The sequence below is a fragment of the Zonotrichia albicollis genome, unplaced genomic scaffold (genome assembly GCF_047830755.1).
Source record: "Zonotrichia albicollis isolate bZonAlb1 unplaced genomic scaffold, bZonAlb1.hap1 Scaffold_257, whole genome shotgun sequence".
NCBI classification, from domain to species: Eukaryota; Metazoa; Chordata; class Aves; order Passeriformes; family Passerellidae; genus Zonotrichia; species Zonotrichia albicollis.
Window position 1 is genome coordinate 3,856,529 of NW_027428429.1, and position 21,788 is coordinate 3,878,316.

Below are 21,788 nucleotides of genomic sequence, written 5' to 3' on the forward strand. Positions count from 1 at the left end.
TTTAAAGGAAACATGGGAGGGTGATCATCCTCTGTCTGGGAAAGATGAAAGCCTAGAGAATCCTGGAACAGGATAGGGTGACAGACCTCCTTCCCTCCCTCTCCACTCACCACCTTTCCTCAGAGAACTCACTGTTCTCCCTGAGGGCAGCAGAAATGCCGAGAGTTTCTGACATCCAAAAATAATCAGCAGGGGAGATGAAGAAAAGCTGTGAATAACACTAGTACATTTAAAGAGACATTACCGTTCCTGTTCTCTGGCAGTGGGAGGGCAGATGCTGACAGGGCCTTCTGTGTTAGCAGAGACTCAAAGAGGAACATGAGGACAGGTCCCTGTGCCCCTCCTATGTCTGCACAGCAAGGCAGTTTCTCCCAACCGGTCACTGACTTTTCTCCATGAACAGCTCCCAATGGCCAGAGAAATCAAATGTCCAACAGCAGCTCCATCAGGCACTTCCTCCTGCTGGCATTGGCAGACACGCGGCAGCTGCAGCTCCTGCACTTCTGCCTCTTGCTGGGCATCTCCCTGGCTGCCCTCCTGGGCAACGGCCTCATCATCAGTGCCATAGCCTGCGGCCACCACCTGCACACGCCCATGTTCTTCTTCCTGCTCAACCTGGCCCTCAGCGACCTGGGCTCCATCTGCACCACTGTCCCCAAAGCCATGCACAATTCCCTCTGGGACACCAGGAACATCTCCTACACTGGATGTGCTGCACAGCTCTTTTTTTGTGTGTTTTTCATGTCATTAGAGCTTTCCCTCCTGACCATCATGTGCTACGACCGCTACGTGTCCATCTGCAAACCCCTGCACTACGGGACCCTCCTTGGCAGCAGAGCTTGTGCCCACATGGCAGCAGCGGCCTGGGCCTGTGCCTTTCTCTATTCACTGTTGCACACGGCCAATACATTTTCTCTGCCCCTGTGCCATGGCAATGTCCTGGGCCAATTCTTCTGTGAAATCCCACAGATCCTCAAGCTTTCCTGCTCCAAGTCCTACCTCAGGGAGCTTAGGCTTCTTGCTGTAAGTTTCTGTGTAGCCTCAAGCTGCTTTGTGTTCATTGTTTTCTCCTATGTGCAGATCTTCAGGGTTGTGCTGAGGATCCCCTCTGAGCAGGGACGGCACAAAGCCTTTTCCACCTGCCTCCCTCACCTGGCTGTGGTCTCCCTGTTCATCAGCACTGCAATGTTTGCCTACCTGAAGCCCTCCTCCATGTCTTCCCCATCCCTGGATCTGGCCCTGTCAGTTCTGTACTCAGTGGTGACTCCAGCCCTGAACCCCCTCATGTACAGCCTGAGGAACCAGGAGCTCAAGGCTTCCATGTGGGCACTGATGACTGGATGGTTTCAGAAACATTAAACTACTGGCCCGTTTCTGCCAATCACTTGTAATAAAAGTAATCTTCAATACTTCCTTTTAGTTCCACTTTAGAGCTTCTTTTATCTTTGTTTTAATTTTAAAATATTGTCTACAAAGTGATGTCATTGTTTTTGCCGTTTCTCATTTTGTTTCCCTTCTCCTTTACTGTGACCCACAGCCTGTTTCTATGAGGAGCTGTGCTCTCAGTGACTGTAAATGAACTAAAGCATCTCCCAGCAAAGTTTTCACCAGAGATCCTCCTTGTGTGCCTTCTCAGGAGCTGCAGCAGCAATTTCTGTGTGCACAGCTGGGGTCAGATCAGTGCTGGCCAGCAGCTGTGCCCAGCAGCAGCAGCAGCACTTGGTGTTGCCAGTGCTGCTGCCGTGGCCCTGCCCCGCTGCCCTGGTGGCCCTGGTGTTGCTGCAGGGCCTGAGTTCTCTCGGGGCCGGGCACAGCCCTGGGGGTGGCAGTGCCGGGGCTGCAGCAGGGACAGGCCATGGGCACTGCTGGGGCAGCGCTGACGCCTCAGGCCAGGCCCTGGGGGCTCCAGGCTCCTTGCCCAGGCTCTCTCAAGAACACACCCAGACCAATGCTCAGCACAGAAAATCCCCATGAGCAGCCCCAGGCTGGCTGTGGGCAGGCTGGGGGCAAACAGCATGGCTGGGGCTCTGCAAGGGCCCTGGGGGAGATGGGAAGGAGCAGCAGAGCAGGGGCTGATCCATCCCCAGTGTGCTGGACAGCCCAGGGCAGCATCCCAGAGCGTCCTCATGGGGCTGCCAACAACATCCCCCCTCTGCAGCCCTGGCCTCTCCCCCAGCTCACACAGGTGCTCCATCCTTGCAGGCACAGACACGGCAGCACTGGCTCAGCAGCCCCTGTTTGCATTGCACAGAGTAGGGGGAGCACCCCCATGCTGTTGCTGTGGGGACATGAACCTGAGGGAGCACAAATGCCATCAGCCCCTGGGGCCAGCAAGGGCTGGGGGATGGCAGGCAAACCACTCAGGTTTATTGGGACAAAATTCTGAGTTCACCAATTCTAAACTGCAACCTAATGCCACATTGTCTGCCCTGAGCCTCCAGATTATACAATCGCAGCTCCCTCTTGTTCTTTCAACCAGACTGCTCCAGACCCCTCCCCAGCCTTGCTGCCCTTCTCTGGACACGCTCCAGCCCCTCCATGTCATTCCTAAATTGGGGGCCCAGAACTGAACATAGCACTCAAGGTGCTGCCCAAACAGTGCTGAGCACAGGGGAAGAATCCCTGCCCTGCTCCTGCTGGCCACACCATTCCACCATTCCTGATCCAGGCCAGGAGCCACTGGCCTGCTTGGCCACCTGGGCACACTGCTGGCTCATGTCCAGCCTGCTGTCCATCAGTGCCCCCAGGTCCCTTTCTGCCTGGCTGCTGTCCAGCCACTCTGGCCCCAGCCTGTAGTGCTGCAGGCGTTGTTGTGGCCAAAGTACAGGACCCAGAACTTGGTGTTGTTCAGCCTCACCTTGTTGGATTTGAGCCCTGGATCCAGCCTGTCCAGGTCCCTCTGCAGAGCCCTCTTACCCTCCAGCAGATCAACACTCACACCCAGCTTGGTGTCATCTGCAATTTTGGCAATGCTGGACTCAGTCCCCTCATGCAGATCATCAGTGCAGATATTGAAATCCACGCTGGCTGGCTCTGATCCCTCGGCCATCCTGTGGGTGCCCTGTGATGGCACTCAAGGTGATCTGTTCCATAACCTTGCTGGGCACCCAGGTCAGGCTGACAGGCCTGGAGTTCCCCAGCTCCTCCTTCCAGCCCTTCTTGGGGATGGGCTCACATTGGCACCTCCAGTGCTCTGGGACCTCCCTGCTGAGCCAGGACTGATGGTAAATGATGGAGAGCAGCTTGGGGAGCTCATCCACAACTCCCTCATCCCCCTGGAATGGATCCCATCTGCTCCCAGAGACACCTGTGAGCATCTGAGTGGCTCAGCAGGTCCCCAGCTACTCCCTCCTCATTTACAGGGGGCTGTTCTGCTCCCTGTGCCCATCCACCAGCTCAGGAGAACACTTCTCTTAAGTGCAACCTGTCTTTTTCTTGAAAACTGAGGCAAAGAAGGGGTTAAGTACCTCAGCCTTTCCCTCATATTTGGTAACCATATCTCCCCTAATAATGAATGGAGATTGTCCTTGTACCTCCTTTTGCCATTAATCTATTTATAGAAACATTTTTATTATCCTTCACAGAAGTGGCCTGGTTAAGCCTTTAGCTTTCACCTCTCTAATTTTCTTTCTGCATGACCTGACAACATCCTTAAACATTTCCTGAGTTGCCTGCCTCTCTGTCCAAAGGTGATGCAACTTCTGTTTTGCCTCAAGTTCCTGCAAAAGGCCCATCACATATAGAACGTCACCTGCTGGCTAAAGTACACCTCAGAGGAGGAAAATACAAGAGTCTATAAATTAAAAGAAAGAAAGCAAGCTAGGAAAGTAAAAGAAGAAGAAGAGGCTGGGAAGGCTGACAAAAACTGGGACCCCCTTGACCACTTCCTTCCTCCTACCCTTGCAGTACCTCAAATCCTTCCTCCAATTCCTCTGTCTGTGGACCCAATTCCTCCTCCTCTCCCAGCTGTCATTCCTTTACCACCTCCTAACCCAGTTATACCTCTGCCACCTTCCCCTCAACCCTCTCCTTACTCTCTTTACCCTTCACTACCATCCCGTTACCTCTACCATCTCATTCACCCCTTATTCACTAGCAAGTTCCCGCTCTGCCTCCCCAGCACAAATGAGAAGCCAAACAACATCTCAGAATCTCATGCCCAAGAGTGAAGTTACCCAGTCAGCCTCCACAGCTGATGTTGTAACACCCGGACCAAAGTGGCTAAAGTGGAAAAATTGTCCCCCTCAGAGTAGTTCCCATGGGCAGGGTGGCCAGTGAGATTGGATTTGTAAACGCTCCCTTGACTGTGTCCCAAGTTAGAAACTTTAAGAAAGAATTGTGAAATTTAGTGGAAGACACAGTAGGTATAGCAAATCAAATTGATCCATTTTTAGCCCTAATATTTATACATGGGGAGAACTGAGCTCCATCTTTAACATCCTATTTTCCCCAGAAGAGACTCGATTAATAAGAACTGCAGGAATGAAAATTTGGGAGTAAGAAAGCCAATCTGGGCGCCCAGGTGACCGAAAAATGCCTTTAGTGGAGCCTGTCTGGGACCTTAATCAAGAAGAAGGGAGAAGGAATATGAGAGATCACAGGTCCCTGATGACCAGAGGGATAAAAGAATCAGTGCCTAGAGGGAGTAATACCAGGTCAGCGTTTGACAGCACCCAGGAAAAAGACGAGACTCCAGCAACGTGGCTTAACAGGCTAAAGCAAAACTTCCAGATTTACTCTAATGTTGACCCAAGTAGTCCAGAAGGCCAATCTCGGGTTCCCTGCAGTCAGGGATGACCCCAAGAATCCTTTTTTCCCAGCCTGGTGTTTTGAAGAAGGAGTCTGAATTCTTCGTCTCTGGTTTCCAAGGTTGTTTATTGTTTCTTATCTATAACATTTTTTTCTCTGGCCTGCCAGAGGTCAGACAGAGGCACACTCCCCATCCCGGGGCTGGTGTCTACGTTTTATACTATGAACTATGTGTACTTTATTTATCATTATTTTCCAGCACCTAAAGACACACGGCAAGGGACTTTCAATCAAAACAAATGCACCTTTGATTGAGTGCCCACAGCAGATGTAACAGAAGGATTAGAAAGAATATAAAGGACAGAGAAAGAGAGAAAGGAGGCAGGGAATAGCTACCAACAGAGAGATGAAATCCTTGTGGCCTGGCCAAGAGATCCCTCTGGTCACGTCGGGGAGAATTTCAAAGTCTTTGGTTAACTCAGGGCTCTTTTATAATCTACCACCGGGAGGGAGCAGGACGGCACATGGAGGGAACAGTGAAGAATAAATCCATTGGGAACAGGTACAGACAGTCCAGTTCTGAACAGCACAAACCAGTGCCAGCAGTGAGCGGGGCCCGTTGTTTCAGGACTGGTTCCTATGGGAAACATCCCGCTTCCCATGGCAGACATCCCGCTCCAGTCAGGCCAGTACCCCGGGTTAGAATTTGAAGGGTCTCAGTCTCAGTCCTTGGGGAGCGCTTCAATCTCCATCCTTGACGGCAGTTGTGAGGCTGATGAGGGATCTATGGACTGTCTCTTACAGAATGCCATCCCAAAGCATAAAAAATTTATGAATTTTCCTGTTGAAAAGCAATGAATTAATAAATGATAATTATTTGTTCCAATTTATTTATAATGGTGTTATTCTATATCTGTGTGACCAAATTTCATTATTTATATTTCAAAATCTATGCATTTTTAGCAAGCAAAAAATTTATTGGTCATTGGTTCTAAGTAACACAATTCCTGTCACTATTTCATAGACCGGTGTTCGCTATTGATTTCTCCTTCTTTATGCTAAGTAGTCACATTTTAAATCCTTTTGTAATCATTTTTGTCATTTTCACAGACAGGGTAAAAGGGGCCACTTAGGGGTCCCTAGAGACCTTTCTGGGGCACATTTGGGGCAGTTCTGGGTCTGGGGAGGGAATTCAGAGAGAACTTGAGGGTCTGGAGGGCACCTGGGGGAGCCGGGTGGGCACTTGGAGGGGCACTCAGGGATTCTGAGGGACAGTTCAGGGTCCGGGGCAGCACTTGGGGGTCCAGGGGGGCCCTTGGAGGTCAGGGAGGGGAATTTGGGGCACTTCTGGGTCCGGGCGGGCCCTTGGCGGGCTCGAATGGGGCTCTGTGGGCCATGGGGGGTGATGGGAATTGTAGGCGTGGGTATCATATGGTTTAACGGGGCCGTGGAGCATCATGGGAGTTCTGGGCGCAGCTGCAATGGCTCTCGGCGGGGCGCGGGACATGGCGGGAGATGAAGTCCCGGCTGGAAAAACGCGGGACATGCGCCGCGGAGCATGATGGGAGCCGTAGTCCCAGAAGTGGTTCGAACAAGATTTTAGAGGTCCGGGAAGGTACTTGGGGGACACTTCTGAGTCTGAGCCGTCACTTGAGGCCCTTGGGGGGGAACGTAAACGGTTTGGGAGCCCTTGGGAGGAGGTCTGGGAGCTCCAACCGGGCTTTTTAGGGCGAGGGGCACGGCAGGAGTTTTAGGCGCGGGACTGTGTTCTGAGGAGCTCTGGGGCTGCGGGGGATGAGTGGAGATGAATTCCCAGAAGTGGCTGTACAGGGCATCTGTGGGGTTGGGAGCACTCAGGGGGTCTGGGGACGCTTTTGGGGGTCCCGTATGGGCGCTGAGGGGGCACTGAGGGATCCTGGAGGGTCTGAGAGACACTTAAGGGACAAACAGTTGGCGGATCCTGGGCTTCTGGGGAGCACAGGGCATGACGGGCGTTGTAGTCCTGGCTCCAATGGGGCTGAATCGGGCTGCGGGGCATGACGACAGTTGTGGCTACCGTAGGCAGCGTCCCCGAGTCTCCGATCTCTGGCTCTGATTGGATTTGGGCGGTGATGGGCGGGAGTCTTGGCAAATGGGATGCGGTGGAGGCGGGAACAGCCCATTCAACCTCTCCAGTCCCTCCCAGTACAGCCCAGTTCATCCCCAGTACAGACCAGTACAACCCCGGTACAGCCCAGTCCCTCCCAATACACCTGAGTTTATTCCCAGTCCCTCCCAGTTCATCCCAGTGTCATCCACAGGATGCGCCAGTGGCCCCAGTCTTCTCTGCAATGGCCCCAGTGTCCCCAGTTTGCACCCGTATCCACCAGGATCACTCCTAGTGTGTCCCAGTGTCTCCCACAGCATTACCAGTGCTCCCCAGTGTTTCCAAGGACAGTTTCATTTCTCACGGTGGCCGTGGCAGCCAAACCCAGCAGTGGGGTCAGTGCAGTGCCCATGGCCACAGCCCCTTGCAGGGCCCAGTGCAGCTTGGGCTGATGATCCACCCTCACAGCTGGCCCAGGGCAGCTCTGCAGTGCCTTTGGTGGCACCTGGGGCTGGCACACACTTGAGCAGTATGTCTGTTTGCAGTAGGGAAACTCAGGAGTTTGAGATGGCTGCAAAAAGTACAAAAAGGGAAAACCCCTCTTAGGCTGAGTGCAGCCAGCTCTGCAAGCACAGCAGGGCCCAGGGCAGTGAGGACAGACAGGATGGGGCTGGGCAATGTGGAGCAAGGTTGTCCACACTGGGTCAGAGCTCCAGGCACACCTTCTGTGAGCAGGCCAGAGCTGCTGAGGAGAGACCCTGGGTCAATATCAATCACAGAATGCTGCAATCACTTCTGTTCTAAAGAGAACAGCGTGTTTTTAGGTTAGGGTGAGGGGTAAATGGGGTCTTAGCGGACGCTGGATTCTGGTCTTCATGTCTAGATATCACTTTGATCCCTCAATTCCATGTTGGTTCATTGTTTTTAGGGGTTTTTAGCTAGGTTTGGTGCGAGGCTTCCTCATTTGCATGCCAACCCCGATGTCATTTGAATGCCAACTTGGTTGTCCCGTCCTCTTCACTGTCCCAGGTGCCATCCTCCAGGAAGCAGCAGGGAGCCACTCGACAAAAAGGGGAATTCCCAACCATCAACAACAGGTAGTTAATGAAAAACTATTAACAACAGGTGATTACAACAACAGACAGTTAGAACTCCACCCTGGCAGCAGCTGGCCCAAACTGGGAATTCTGCAACGTTTTAATAAAATGGGCAACTTTTCTACTCATAACAGTGTGGCATCACAGAGAGGGTTTTGTGACATAACTGAGGGAGTTGTGCTATCACACAGCTTCTGTGACATCATAGAGTAGGGTGTGTGGCCATAGAGGAGATCCTGCCATAATAGAGGGTGGCTCGGTGACATGAGAGAATGAGTTGTGACATGACGGGGTGGCTGTGTAACATCATAGAGCATGTTGTGACATCACAGAACAGATTCTGACATCGCATTGTGGCTTTCTGACATCACAGAGTCTTTTGTGACATCACAGTGCAACTGCCTGACATTCCAGGCTGACATCCCAGAGGTGGCTCAGTGACATCACAAGGGTGCTGTGTGACACACCAAAGTGGACTGTGACATCACAGGTGGCTTTGTGACATTGCAAAAAAGCTGTGTGGCACCACTGGGGACTCTGTGGCATCACAGGAGCTGTGTGACATCACAGGTGGCAGTGTGACATCACATGAACTGTGTGACATCACAGATGACTGTGTGACATCACAGGGCTGTGTGAGGTCACTGGGGAGGTCACTCTGCCCCAGCCCCCCTCACAGATCCCCCCAGAGCAGTCCAACCCTGCTCGTGCACAGCAGGGTCCCCTGTCCCCCCGGGTCCCCCTGCCCCTGGCCCCACAGCCTCCCCCAGAGGATGTTCCATGAGATCGACCCCAGAGCCTGACACGGGGACGGGGGCCGGGGCCCTGGGGGTGGCACAGGGGGACAGGGACCCCCCGGCAGCGTCCCCGTGTCCCCCAGGGCCAGAGCCTGGGCCAGGGCTCCTTCACCCTGCTACCAACGAGGGCTTGAGAGCGCTGAAAAAATCCCCAGCAAGGGATCAGCAAAAACCAGATTTAATATTATGGGACAGCAGCACAAAGTTCCTTGGCAAGAGTCACTTTGCTCCTGACTGGACACTTCAGGCACACCAAGGAAACAAAGCAACAACAAAACAAAAAAAAAAAAAAAATCCAGGCAATCAAACCAGAAATGAACTGAGAACTGTCCCTGTGTGTGTGTGTGTGTGACAAAAGCCCAGTGAGGACAAGGATAAAAGGAATATGGCCTAAAAGCTTAAGAGAGCTCGAACTTAACAGGACTGAACTTACACCTTAACCTTAACTGATACCTTTAATTTCACAATTTAGTGGAAGAACAGCACTTAACAGTATTTAACCTAACTTATAGCCCATGACTTTGCAATTGAACAGAGGCATAACATTTAACAGTATCTAACTCTGCTTATAACTTATGTTAAACATAACAACTTAGCAAAAGAACAACTCTTAAAGGCATTAAACTTAGGATATTTCTCAGGACATAACTTCACTTACAGGTGTGACTTGCTTAGCTGTCCAAGGCACTCAAGCCCCTCAGAGAACAGCATTTCTGCCACATTTCCCCAGCACAGGCACTCCTGTGTGCACACAGACACAGAGTCAGTGCAAGCCACCTGTGAGCAATTCCCCTGATGGCAGGCAATGCTCCCTGTGGATCCTTTGGCATCTCCCCAGCGGGTGAAGGGTTGAGCCTGGAGGAGTGGGGGGATCAGCCCAGGCTCCGTCGTTGTTCGGGATCCCCGAGTGCAGCAAACAGGAGAGTTCCCGGCTGGGAGAGGCCCCACTCAGAGGGAGTCGCTGGCCCAGGAGAGCTCCAAGGGCTCCTTTTGGAGCGCTGTTTGCAGGGCCCCAAGAGAGGGGCTTCAGTCACAGCAATGGCTCATCCTGGCCACACTTGGCACCAACAGCTTTCTTTGGCAGGGTGAGAACAGGGATGTTGTGCCGCTGAGGGAACAGAAACAGTTCCCAGGGATGCTGCTAAAGGAACCAGGAACTGGCTGGGCAGCAGCAGTGCCTGGAGCAGACAGTGTTTGTGATGAGCTGCAGAGGAGCTGAGCCCAGGGGCTGTTGGCCAAGGCTGAGCCCCAAGGAGCATTTCTCAGCTGGCAGGGTGGCCTGAGGAGGAGAGGGGGGAATGCAGCAGCACAGGGCCATGGAACCAAGGGACCATTGTGACACTGTGGGGCCCTGTGACATCAAGGCACCATTGTGACACTGTGGGGCCTTCTGGAACTCTGGAGACCATTATGATGTTTTGAGATGTCATGGAACCATGGGGCCATTGTTAGATTGTGCGACTCAATGGAGCCAAAGTTCCCTTGTGACATTGGGAACATCTCTCCTCATGGAACTGTGGAGAGATTATTAGGACACTTTACAGCCTCATGGAACCAAGAGGCCCTTGTGACACTGAGGAGACTCATGACTCGTGGAATCATGGACATAGTGAAACTATGAGGCCTCATGGAATAAGCAAAGCATTGTGACACTGTGAGGCTTCATGGAGCCTGTGAGACCATTGTGACCCTGGGGGTCCCCACAGAACCAAGAGGACCATTATGATACTGTGGGGCCTCGTGAAACCAAGAGGCCTTTGTGACACTGCAGGGCTGCATGGAGCCAAAGGTCCAGGGTGACACAGAGGGGGCCTCAGTCATCCATTGTGACACTGTGGAGCCAAAGGAGACCATTGTGACACCGCGAACCCTCAAGGTGCAAAGGTCCATTTCAACATTGCAGGGCTCATGGAACAGAGGTCACATGAGATTGTGGGGCCTGGGGAACCACAGAGACCACTGTAACACTGCAAGGCCTCATGGAACCTAGGGACCATTGTGAAAGTCTGGGATCCCATTGAACCAAGGGTCCATTTTGACACTGCAGATCTTCTTGTAATCAAGGGGCCATTGTGACACTGTGGGCCCCAAAAAACCAAAGGGACACAGAAGAGGTCTGGTTAGTTTGGCCTCCCATGGACTGCCTGACTGGTCCAGCTGACCTTGGCATGTTGAGGGTCTCTTCCCAACTGCTGCTGAAACACTGGGGCTCTGTGCTTTCCTTCCTAGGGAAAAGTACTGTCCTTGTCTTCCAGGTAGCCATGGCCAGCATTGGGATTCCACCTTCAAATTTCCTTATATCAGGGATTGTTCCCATAGGAATATTGCCGGAACAAGTCTGGCTGGCAATGGTTTCAAAAGGGGCACCTCTCATCTGTCCCCAAAACATTGGGGAAGGCTGTGTGCTTTCCTTCCTATGGGAAAGAACTGTCCTGCTTCTCCAGGCACTCATGGCCAAGACTGGGCTCACACCTCCAAAATTACTTATGTCCAAAGACTGCTCCGAGAAAAAAATCTCCCATTCCTGACAAGTCTGGCTGGACTAAGCCTAGTGAGGCTCTTCAAACACTGGAGCTCTGTGCTTTCCTTCCTATGGAAAAGAACTGTCCTTCTCGGCCAGATGCCCATAGCCAGAATTGGGATTTCATCTCTAACATTTCCTTACCGTGACAGACTGGGGGAGATTGTTGGCTCAAAACATTTTGTGTGGGGGGGAGGAAGGGACAGGTCCAGCCTTGCCCTGCCCTGGAACCCCAATCCCCCCAGAGCCTCTATCCCAGCCCAGCAGTGTCTGCCAGTCCCTGGCACAGCACAGGCAATGCTCCACAGCCACCTCTGCAGCCCCAGCCCAGCTCCTGAGGGACCAAATGAGCCCAAGGCCCACCTGGGGGAAAGTCCCTGGGAGACCAAGGGGTATTGAAGGCTGACCACAAGGCAAGCACATATCTTGACCCTACCTACTCTTGGAATTTCCATCTGAACACAGGTGGAATCCAGAAGTTGGTAGCTGTGTGTGTGCCTCTCAAAATCTTTTTCTTCTTTCTCCCTTTCTGTGTCTTCTTCTAATTCCCTCCTCTTGCAAATTTTGATTAACTTAAAAATGAACAAGTTTAGAGTTGTGAAGTTGAGTGGACCAAGGTAATGCTTTGAGAAGTGTTTTTGATTGATTGAATGTTGTATTAAACATTTTGCCAAGTTTCTCTTTTTTTCTAAAGATGCCAGTAAAGGCTGTTTGGTTGTTTAACCTCTTGAAGATCTCTTGTCAGTATTTCTCCAGTACATCCAACTCAGAGTACACAAACAATTGTAATTTCTTTTAAATGTCTCCTTGAGAGAGTCATCTGGGGGATGGGGGTCAGGGCTTGTGTGTCCTGCTTGGCACAGCCCGGGCAGGGCTTTCCCAGCCACATTCCACACTCCATTTCCCAGCTGGAGCCACTGGTGCCTCTGAGTTGTGCTGCCCCAGCCCCAGGGACGCTCTCCTTGTCTGCCCATTCCCCCACGGTCTCTGGGCAGGGATGGCCTCAGTGGGGGCTGCTGACATCCTCAGCACCTTGGAGGCTGCTGCTGAATTTTCCTGCTGCAGAGGCTTGTTCAGCCTTCAGCTCTTCAGTGCAGGAATTCAGTGTCCCAGGGCTCATTAACATTCAGAACAACTGAACAAGCCAAGCCTCAGGGGATAATTTTATTTTAATTTTCAAATCCTTTGTGGTTTAGTAGATGTCAGTAATGTATTCAAAGAGAATACATTATATTTAAAAAGACAGTGAGAAGAGATTTTACTGTTTACTTTGTTTTCCTGTTAATTTTTTGATATGTGCAATCTCCAATTGACACTGAATCCAAGTACCTCCTCATGCAGTATGAATGGATATGAAAATCAAGACCCTTAATGGCTGACAATCAATCAGACCCTGTCCCTACCCCCACCCCACCATTCCCCCATCCAAGCCCTGGCACTCAGAGCAGCCTTGTGCAAATCTGAGCTCCCTCCATCCCAGGCTGCACCTGCAGCTTGTAGCTCCTTGGCTCCAACTCCCACCTGCTTTCCTTGGAGAAGGAGCTGCCCAAGACACAGAGGGATGTTCATTTCTTGTCAGCCAACAAAGCCAAGGGAAGGCACAACTCTATCAAATGCAAAAGCCATTCCTTTGCTGGATATTCAATCCACTTTCCAGAGCCAACAGTCTCAGAGCAATGGAAAACATCTTCTGTTTCCAGCACAGATCCCAAGGTTCCCCCAAACCCTCCCTGCCCCAATTCTGCCCAGAATTGCTCTTTGCACACACGAGTCACACACTGAAGTCAGGAGATCCCTCCAAGTCAGGAGCCCAGAGAAAGGAAAAGAGAGAAAGGGGATGAAGAGCTCTCCTGTGCAGAGCCAAGGTCCAAGTGCAGCTCCTGAAGTGGGAACCACAACTCAGCAGGTTTGGTCCTTTGGGGTCAGGGCCTGGTGACACTCAGAGGCACAGAAAGGTTTCTTGCCAACAAACACAAGTTGAACATTTGAACAGTTTAATAACCATCACAGCTCTTCCCTCAGCTCTCTGAGATTTCCCAGTGCCATCTAACATGTCCCCCGTCGCCAAGAATTTCCAGACAGGAACAGTTTTGGACAAGAACATAAGAAAAGGTAATTCTGTGATATAAACACAATTAAAATATTGATTAATTATATATTAATTTTAACTTCAGAAAGATTGGGCAACTTCCTGCAGCTGAAAGGATGAAACCAGTTAGTTGAGAGGCACTTGAATGACCAGAGAGCACCTGGAGGAGGAAATTTGAGAGCAGTAGGAACAACATGGATCCAGTTCCTCTAAATGAAGAGATGTCCTTCGACATGGCTATTTAAACAAGAGAGCTGCAAACACTTGAAGGAGGAGGGAGAGGAAATAATAAAAAGAATATTGGTGACACAAGTAGAAGGCAAGATCAGTATTTTTCTTCCTGCCTTCAGTACAACTCCAGGTAAATCCTGTTCATTGTGGGAAAATGTTGCCATTTCTTAAAAGTACTCAAATGACCCAGATAATAAAGATTTGCTTGTATATTATGAAACTAAGAGGTAATAAAACCTGTGCCCCTATCCAGGCAGACATCAGCTGTGTGCCCATGAACAGGCAGTGCCACTTGTGCCCTGAGGTGCCCAGCTGGGATTGGATCTTTCCAAGAGCACCTGAGGGAGAGCAGAGCACCTTGCAAGCTGCAGGTCCCTGACAGCCCCGCAGGGCTCCTGTCCCATCAACATCTGCTCTGCTCCAGTCTGAAACAGGGCCCAGCATGATGCCGGGATCATCAGAGAGCTGAGGTGTGTGCTGGAATTCAATGCCCAACCTTGCTCATTCTGCAATTCTCTGGAACCAGCCATGGAGCAGTTGTGAGATCCAGGAGACAATGGAATCAAGGGGCCATTGCTCCATTGCAAGGACTCTGGGAACTGAGGGAACAATTGTGACACTGTTGTGCCCCGAGGAACCAAGGGCCCCTGGTGACACAGCAGGATCTTTTGTCACCAGGGCTCCATTGTGACACTGCAGTACCAAGGAATTCATTGTGGCACTCTGAGGCCTCATGGAACCAAGAGGCCACTGTGACCCTGCAGGGCCTTGTGGGACCATGCAGAGCATTGTGACAGAGCAGGACCTGGTGTCATGATGGGGCCATTGTGACACTACAGGGCCCCATGGAACCATGGGGCCAGTGCTGCTCCTCAGGGACTCATGGAATGAAGGAAACATGTTTGACACCATGGTGGCCCTTGGGACCAAGAGGCCCTTGTGACATGGTGGAACCAAGGAGAGCATTGCTGCACTGCTAGACCTCATGGAACCAAGGATCCATTGCGACACTGCAGGGCCTCGGGGGACCACGGCGCCCCTGTGACACTGCAGGGCCCAAGGATCCAAGGGACTTTGTGACACCAAGGAGTTCCATGGAACCAAAGGGACATTGTGACACTGGGAGGCCTCATGGAATCATGGAGACCATTGAGACAGTCAGGGGCCTCATGGAACCGTGATGATACCAAGTTGTCTGGGATTGTGGATCTGCTCGAGGGTAGGAGGGCTCTGAACAGGGCCCTGGACAGGATGGATCCAGGGCCCAAATCCAACAAGGTGAGGTTTAACATGTCCAGGTGCCAGGTCCTGCACTTTGGCCACAACAACCCCTGCAGTGCTACAGGCTGGGGACGGAGTCCCTGGAAAGCAGCCAGGCAGAAAGGGACCTGCAGGGACTGATGGACAGCAGGCTGGACATGAGCCAGCAGTGTGCCCAGGTGGGCAAGAAGGCCAATGGCTCCTGGCCTGGATCAGGAATGGTGTGGCCAGCAGGAGCAGAGCAGGGATTCCTCCCCTGCACTCAGCACTGGTGAGGCCACACCTCGAGTGCTGTTTGCAGTTCTGGGTCCCAATTTAGGAAGGACATGGAGGGGCTGGAGCGAGTCCAGAGAAGGGCAACAAGGCTGGGGAAGGAGCACAAAAGCTTTGAGGAGCAGCTGAGGGAGCTGGGGTTGTTTATCCTGGAGGAGGCTGTCATGGTTTGAGCCTGGCACAGAGCCAGTGCCCCCCCATGAAAATGCCTCACCCTGGTGTCTGCTGTGAGATGTGACCAGGAATAAGCAAAACAGGCTCTAACTTAAACATAAAGAACACTTTATTACTTAAACTACAGGAAAATAGGGAAAGACTATAAGGAAAAGAAAAAAATGAAATTGAAAACCTTACAAAAAAACTTTCCTCCTCCCCACTCCCTGACTTTCCCAATCCGATACATTCTCCCAAATCAACTGCCCAGCCTTGGCCCCACACTTTAGTATACTCAAACTGCAGTTCATGAAGAGGAAAGGAGTCCTTCTTGTTCCATAGGCTTCTCCTGGAAACACACTGAAACCTCGTGTGCTTCCTTGTCACTTCGGCACCGCCCGGAAAAAGTCCTTTTGCCGCTTGTGACATCTTCCTTCCATGCCCAGTGCTCTCACCACTGACGGCATGGACCAGAGCTGCTTTTAGGGTTGTCTTTCAAGGATGCCTTGTCTCACTCCAAAAAGGCACAGTCTCTGCTTTGGGACATCTGTCCCCCCCATATTTTTCCAACCCCCTGGGGCCGGGGGGTCCTCACGAATGAACCCTCCTGGTTTTGAGGCACTGCCTCCCCCTAAATGCAGTCTGTGTCACAGGAACAACTGAGTCCATGGCCACAAGAAAAGTCCAGCCAAAAGGCCACTCCAAATCATCTCTCCCCATCCAATCATCTCCACGTTCTTCGGGCAAGGTCCTTGTCTCATCTCATCTCTTATCTCCCTTCTTATTCAGCTTCGAGGAGGATTAGCATTTTTGCAAGGCCCCAATCATGAAAGAAAGGGTTAAAAGTTTTCAGTCTCTGTCTATCTCAGAATGCTGGTAGAATGCTGGTACTCCCACAGGTGCTGCTGCTCCACCGGCCAGGCTGCACTCTTCCCTCCCCTTTCTCCTCCTGGGCGGCTGCTATCACATTCAGACGCCGGCTCTCCTCTCTCTCCCTCCTGGGGGGGGGAATGGCTGCCCGATGTCTCTTGGGGCTCCCCCACCCTTCCATCCTTGAGAGCTTTCTCACCCCCATCTCTGTCCAGGCCCCGGGCCTACCGCATGGCTGCCCCTCCCCTGCCCAGCAGCAGCGGCAAGGCTGGACGGGGGAGAGATCTGACCTCTTCGCCGCGACGTCCCAAGAGAGAGTGCCAAGGGCAGTGCCCTGCTTTTAACCCCTGTGTATTCTCGGAGGTGTGTCCAAACCCCACTGGCTACACCGGGTGCCAGTCTCAAACCCAAAACCTTCATTGGTTTGACCACAGCTTCCCAGAATTCCCACTCCTTCCTGGTCAAACCACCACAGAGGCTCAGGGGAGACAAGGCAGTGTCAGGCCACAGGTTGGACTTGATGATCTCAATGGCATGTTCCATCCTTGCTGATTCTGGATTTCTCTGGAACCACCCTTGGAGCAGTTGCAGGATGAGCCCTGGGCCTCCTCTTCAGCAGCTCCAGCAGCCCAGGTCCCTCAGCTTCTCCTGCCAGCCCCAAAGCCCATCCTGTCAGTTCTGCAGAGCCTCTGCAGCTCCTCCTCACTGCCCAGAACAGGGAGCCCCAGAGCCAGACACAGCAGCCCAGATGTGCCCCCCTGGCCTGGGGTGCCTCTGGCAAGGGAGCAGCAGGAGGCACTGCAGGAGCCTGCAGACAATTCCTGCAGATTGTAGGATGATCCTGTTGCCCAAGGGACGTTCCCATGGGGCCAAGTCAGGAAGTGCAATGGGGAGTGGGGCCAGAGAGGAAAGGGCAAACAGGGATGGGCTGTTTGCAGGGCAGGGAACAGGGATGGGCAAGAGGAAGAAATCTGTTACAAGGAAAAGCAAATAAAGCAAAGGTGAAGCCAAGGAAATGCTGAGGGCAGTTTGGGGGTGGCTGCCAGGCAGCCCTGGCTCTGACCAACAGCATCTGCAGTGGGCCAGGAAACTCCCAGCTGATGGGAACAAACTTTCTGGCTGACTGCAGAGGCCAGGACAAAGCTGAGTGGTTTCCCTGGTGTGCCCCTGCCCTTGCTGGCCCCAGGGGCTGATGGCATTTGTGCTCCCTCAGGTTCATGTCCCCACACCAACAGCATGGGGGTGCTCCCCCTGCTCTGTGCAATACAAACAGGGGCTGCTGAGCCAATGCTGCCGTGTCTGTGCCTGTGAGGATGGGGCACCTGTGTGAGCTGGGGCAGAGGCCAGGGCTGCAGAGGGGGGATGTTGTTGGCAGCTCCATGAGGACGCTCTGGGATGCTGCCCTGGGCTGTGCAGCACACTGGGGATGGATCAGCCCCTGCTCTGCTGCTCCTTCCCGTCTGCCCCAGGGCCCTTGCAGAGCACCAGCCATGCTGTTTGCCCCCAGCCTGCCCACGGCCAGCCTGGGTCTGCTCACGGGGCTTTTCTGTGCTGAGCATTGGCCTGGGTGTGTTCTTGAGAGAGCCTGGGCAAGGAGCCTGGAGCCCCCAGGGCCTGGCCTGAGGCGTCAGCGCTGCCCCAGCAGTGCCCATGGCCTGTCCCTGCTGCAGCCCCGGCACTGTGCCCGGCCCCCAGAGCACTCAGGCCCTGCAGCAACACCAGGGCCACCTGGTGTTGGGTGGGCAGCGGGGCAGGGCCATGGCAGGAGCACTGGCAACACCAAGTGCTGCTGGGCACAGCTGCTCAGCTGGCACTGATCTGCCCCCAGCTCTGCACACAGACATTGCTGCTGCAGCTCCAGAGAAGACAACAAAAGGGCATCTCTGCAGAAAACTCTGCTGGAAGATCCTTCAGTTCCTTAAAAGGCACCAAGAGTGCAGCCCCTCATTGACACAGTCTGTGGCCACAGGGGAGGTGGAGGGAAGCAAAATGAGAAATGGCACAAACAATGACATTTCTTTTTGCAGAAGATAAGGAAATTAAAACACAGACAAAAACTTTCAAAATGAAAACAAGAAGAATTAACAAAGATAACTTTTATTACAAGCGATTTGTAGAAATTGGCCAGAAGTTTAATGTTTCTTACACCATCCAGTCATCAGTCTCCACACTGCAGCCCTGAGCTCCTTGTTCTTCAGGCTGTAGATGAGGGGGTTCAGGACTGGAGTCACCACCGAGTACACAACTGACAGGACCAGATCCAGGGATGGGGTGGGGATAGAGAGGGGCTTCAGGTAAGCAAACACTGCAGTGCTGAGGAACAGGGAGAGCACGGCCAGGTGAGGGAGGCAGGTGGAAAAGACTTTGTGCCGTCCCTGCTCAGAGGGGATCCTCAGCACAGCCCTGAAGATCTGCACATAGGAGAAAACAATGAACACAAAACAACCGAATACCAAACACACACTAAGAGCAAGAAGTCCCAGTTCCCTGAGGTAGGATTTGGAGCAGGAAAGCTTGAGGATCTGTGGGATTTCACAGAAGAACTGGCCCAGGGCATTGCCATGGCACAGGGGCAGGGAAAATGTATTGGCTGTGTGCAGCAGTGAATAGAGAAAGGCACTGGCCCAGGCAGCTGCTGCCATGTGGGCACAAGCTCTGCTGCCCAGGAGGGTCCCGTAGTGCAGGGGTTTGCAGATGGACACGTAGCGGTCATAGCACATGATGGTCAGGAGGAAATACTCTTCTGAAATGAAGAACGTAAAGAAAAAGAGCTGTGCAGCACATCCTGTGTAGGAGATGTTCCTGGTGTCCCAGAGGGAATTGTGCATGGCTTTGGGGACAGTGGTGCAGATCATGCCCAGGTCGCTGAGGGCCAGGTTGAGCAGGAAGAAGAACATGGGCGTGTGCAGGTGGTGGCCGCAGGCTACGGTGCTGATGATGAGGCCATTGCCCAGGAGGGCAGCCAGGGAGATGCCCAGCAAGAGGCAGAAGTGCAGGAGCTACAGGTGCCGTGTGTCTGCCAATGCCAGCAGGAGGAAGTGCCTGATGGAGCTGCTGTTGGACATTTGTGCTGCCTTAGCATGGGAATCTGTAAGAAAAGTAATAATTTAGTAGTTGGGTTTGGAGAGGACTGGAAATATCCCAGCACAGCCTGGCGGCATTTTCCCCCCACTCCCTGCCCAGGGCTCTGCTGGCTGGAGCTGTCCCTGCCAGCAACTGCTTCCCTGTGCCCAGCCCTGGGGGCTCAGCTCTGCCCTGCAGACCCCTCCCAGCTCTGGCAATGCCCAGGGGCAGCTCTGGCTCTGCAGGCTCTGATGGCAATGTCAGAGCAACCCTGATGAGGCTGGAAACACAACACTGATGGTGACTCTGAAGGGTCCTGTGGTGATTGCTGTTGCTGCCTGGTTTGTTCAGATCCAAGAGAATTTTTTTATTTTTCACAGCCTGAACCAAGAGATTAATATCTGTGTGCAATTTCCAGTTCAGAGCAATAGATTAAAAGAGCACGATATCCCCTTTTATACAGCCCCTCCCTTACTGTGCTACCTGTATAATCTACTTGGAAATGTCATGCAGTTAAATGCCATGCTGGGACAGTCCTTAAGAAGACAGCATCTTCACCACACAACGAGAACAATTCCAAGCCTTACCAGCTGTGTCCTCCCACCCAGACCTTGTCCCCCGGTACTGGGTGCAGCTGCCAGGGCTGGCTGAGAGCTGTCCCTGGCAGGCAGCAGAGTCCCTGCCCCAGCACAGTGCCCTGGGCTGCAAAACCCTGCTCTGCAGGACAGCCCTGGGCACCTCTGGCTGCTCTGCACAAGAGACAATCAGAGAATGTACTCACAGGGTCTGTAGGCTTTGGGATGTTCCAGCTTTAGGAGATCACCCCAGGAGCTGCAGCTGCATTGTCCTGCAGCCAGAGGTTCCTGTGCCAAGGGCTGGCAGTGATTCTGCCCCAGGCGCTTCTCAGCACCTTCCCAGCCCTGACTGATTGAAGCTCTCTGTGCCTCTGTGCTGTGCCCAAGGTGGCTGCAGGCAGTGCCCCAGCCCTGCTGGGCTGGCAGAAGAGCTGGTCATCAAGAGAAATGTGCTTTTGAAGCTTTGCTTGGTTACTAGGAGCTGCCGCTGTGCCAGGAGCCCAGCCCAGCTCAGCAGCACAGACACAGCACAAGGACTTTAATGAGCCTCTGGGGCTTTGTGCTCAGGCCCTGAGAGGGAGCTGAAGAAACCTCTCCAGAACTCTAAGTCGGAATCTAATTCCAAAGTTTCTTGGATTTCAATGGGTCCCACTGAGGGACACAACTGAGAAAGTGTCCCCAGGCCCCAGGCAGAGCAGAGAACTGGAGCAGTGATGAAATGTGGGGACAAAGAGAAGCCAAGTCTTGGTGTCCTGGGGCACAGCAGGGTCTGTGCCACCAAGGGCTGTGAGGAGACACCTTGTCCTGAGGCACTGGGGCCTCCTGGCACAGCCCCAGCCAGGCTGGGCACTGTCAGCCCCTTGTCCTGCCCTCAGCATCCCCCCCTAGCCCACATCCCAGTGGCCTCAAGGATCTGCTGGAAGGAGTCCCTGGGGAGCCTTGCTCAGCAGTGGCCCTGGGGGCTCCTTAATTCTCCTTGCAGATTTTTCAAAGGACTTTGGGTTTGGCTTTTGCTTTTGAGTCTCTGAGAGGTTTGTGCTATCATGGCCTCCAATTATCTGCTGTATTAAGTCCCTGGAGAGGCTTTGTGAGTTGCAACACTCAGTGGTGCTAATTAATACTTCAGGGTACTTCAGTTTTTTAAGCTACTTGGTGTTTCCCTTTTGATACAGACTCTATGAAAAAGATTGTGCAGTCCCAGCGTCCAATATCTCCTTTAATTAGTCCCTGGAGAGCCTTTATCAGTAATGACACTCAGTGGGCCATTTATGCCTAAGGTACTTCAGGTATTTTAAGGAATTTGGTGTTGCCCTTTGGATACAGACTCTGCAAGAGATTTGTGCAATCATGGCCCCAATTATCTGCTTTAATGAGTCCCATGAGAGCTTTGTACTGGTACTCAGTGGGGCTCATTGGTGCTTTCAGATACTCAAGGTTTATAAGGTACTTTGGACGTTCCTCTGCACTCTGAATCTCTGAGAGGTGTTTATTCCAATTCTGGCCTTCAATTGTCCTGTCCAAGGAGTGAATGCGGAGCCTGTGTTGGAGACGGACCTCAGTGAAACCCATCCATGCTTTGAGACACTTTGGGGTTTTCTTCTGAATTTGACTCCTGGAAAGGTTTGTGCAATCTCCTCTCAGGCCCTGAGGTTCCAGGGCTAAGCTCCAAATGCACCACAGGGCTCATTATGATCAAGCAAGTCCTGACAAACCATGGCTTTGACTTGATTTCCCTCTGGTCTGGAGCAGTTCATCAGGCAGATTTCCTTTTACAGTTGCGGAGAAATATTTCAAAGAGCTTTTAAGTAATATATAATCCTGTTTTTAAGAGTGTATTTTATTAAAGTTCTCTTTGGAGAAAAGCTGATTGGAGCATTAAGTGATTTATATTGTTGTAGGGCTGCTCCTAAGGAGGTCTGGCCAGGTCTGTGAATTTGTACCTTGGAACTCACCCAGTGTGGACAACCTTGCCTCACATTCCCCAACCTCATGTGAGAAACCATTTTCACTATCAAAAATTTAAA

The 21,788-nt window shown here is 52.4% G+C and overlaps 1 protein-coding gene across 1 annotated transcript; it reads left to right on the forward strand.

The window, feature by feature from the left end:
- The first annotated feature begins 426 nt into the window (after positions 1-426).
- On the forward strand, positions 427-1,359 carry LOC141727888 (olfactory receptor 14A16-like). The gene has a single exon (XM_074534175.1). The coding sequence runs from the start codon at positions 427-429 to the stop codon at positions 1,357-1,359; it is 933 nt and encodes a 310-aa protein (XP_074390276.1).
- The last annotated feature ends 20,429 nt before the right edge of the window (positions 1,360-21,788 follow it).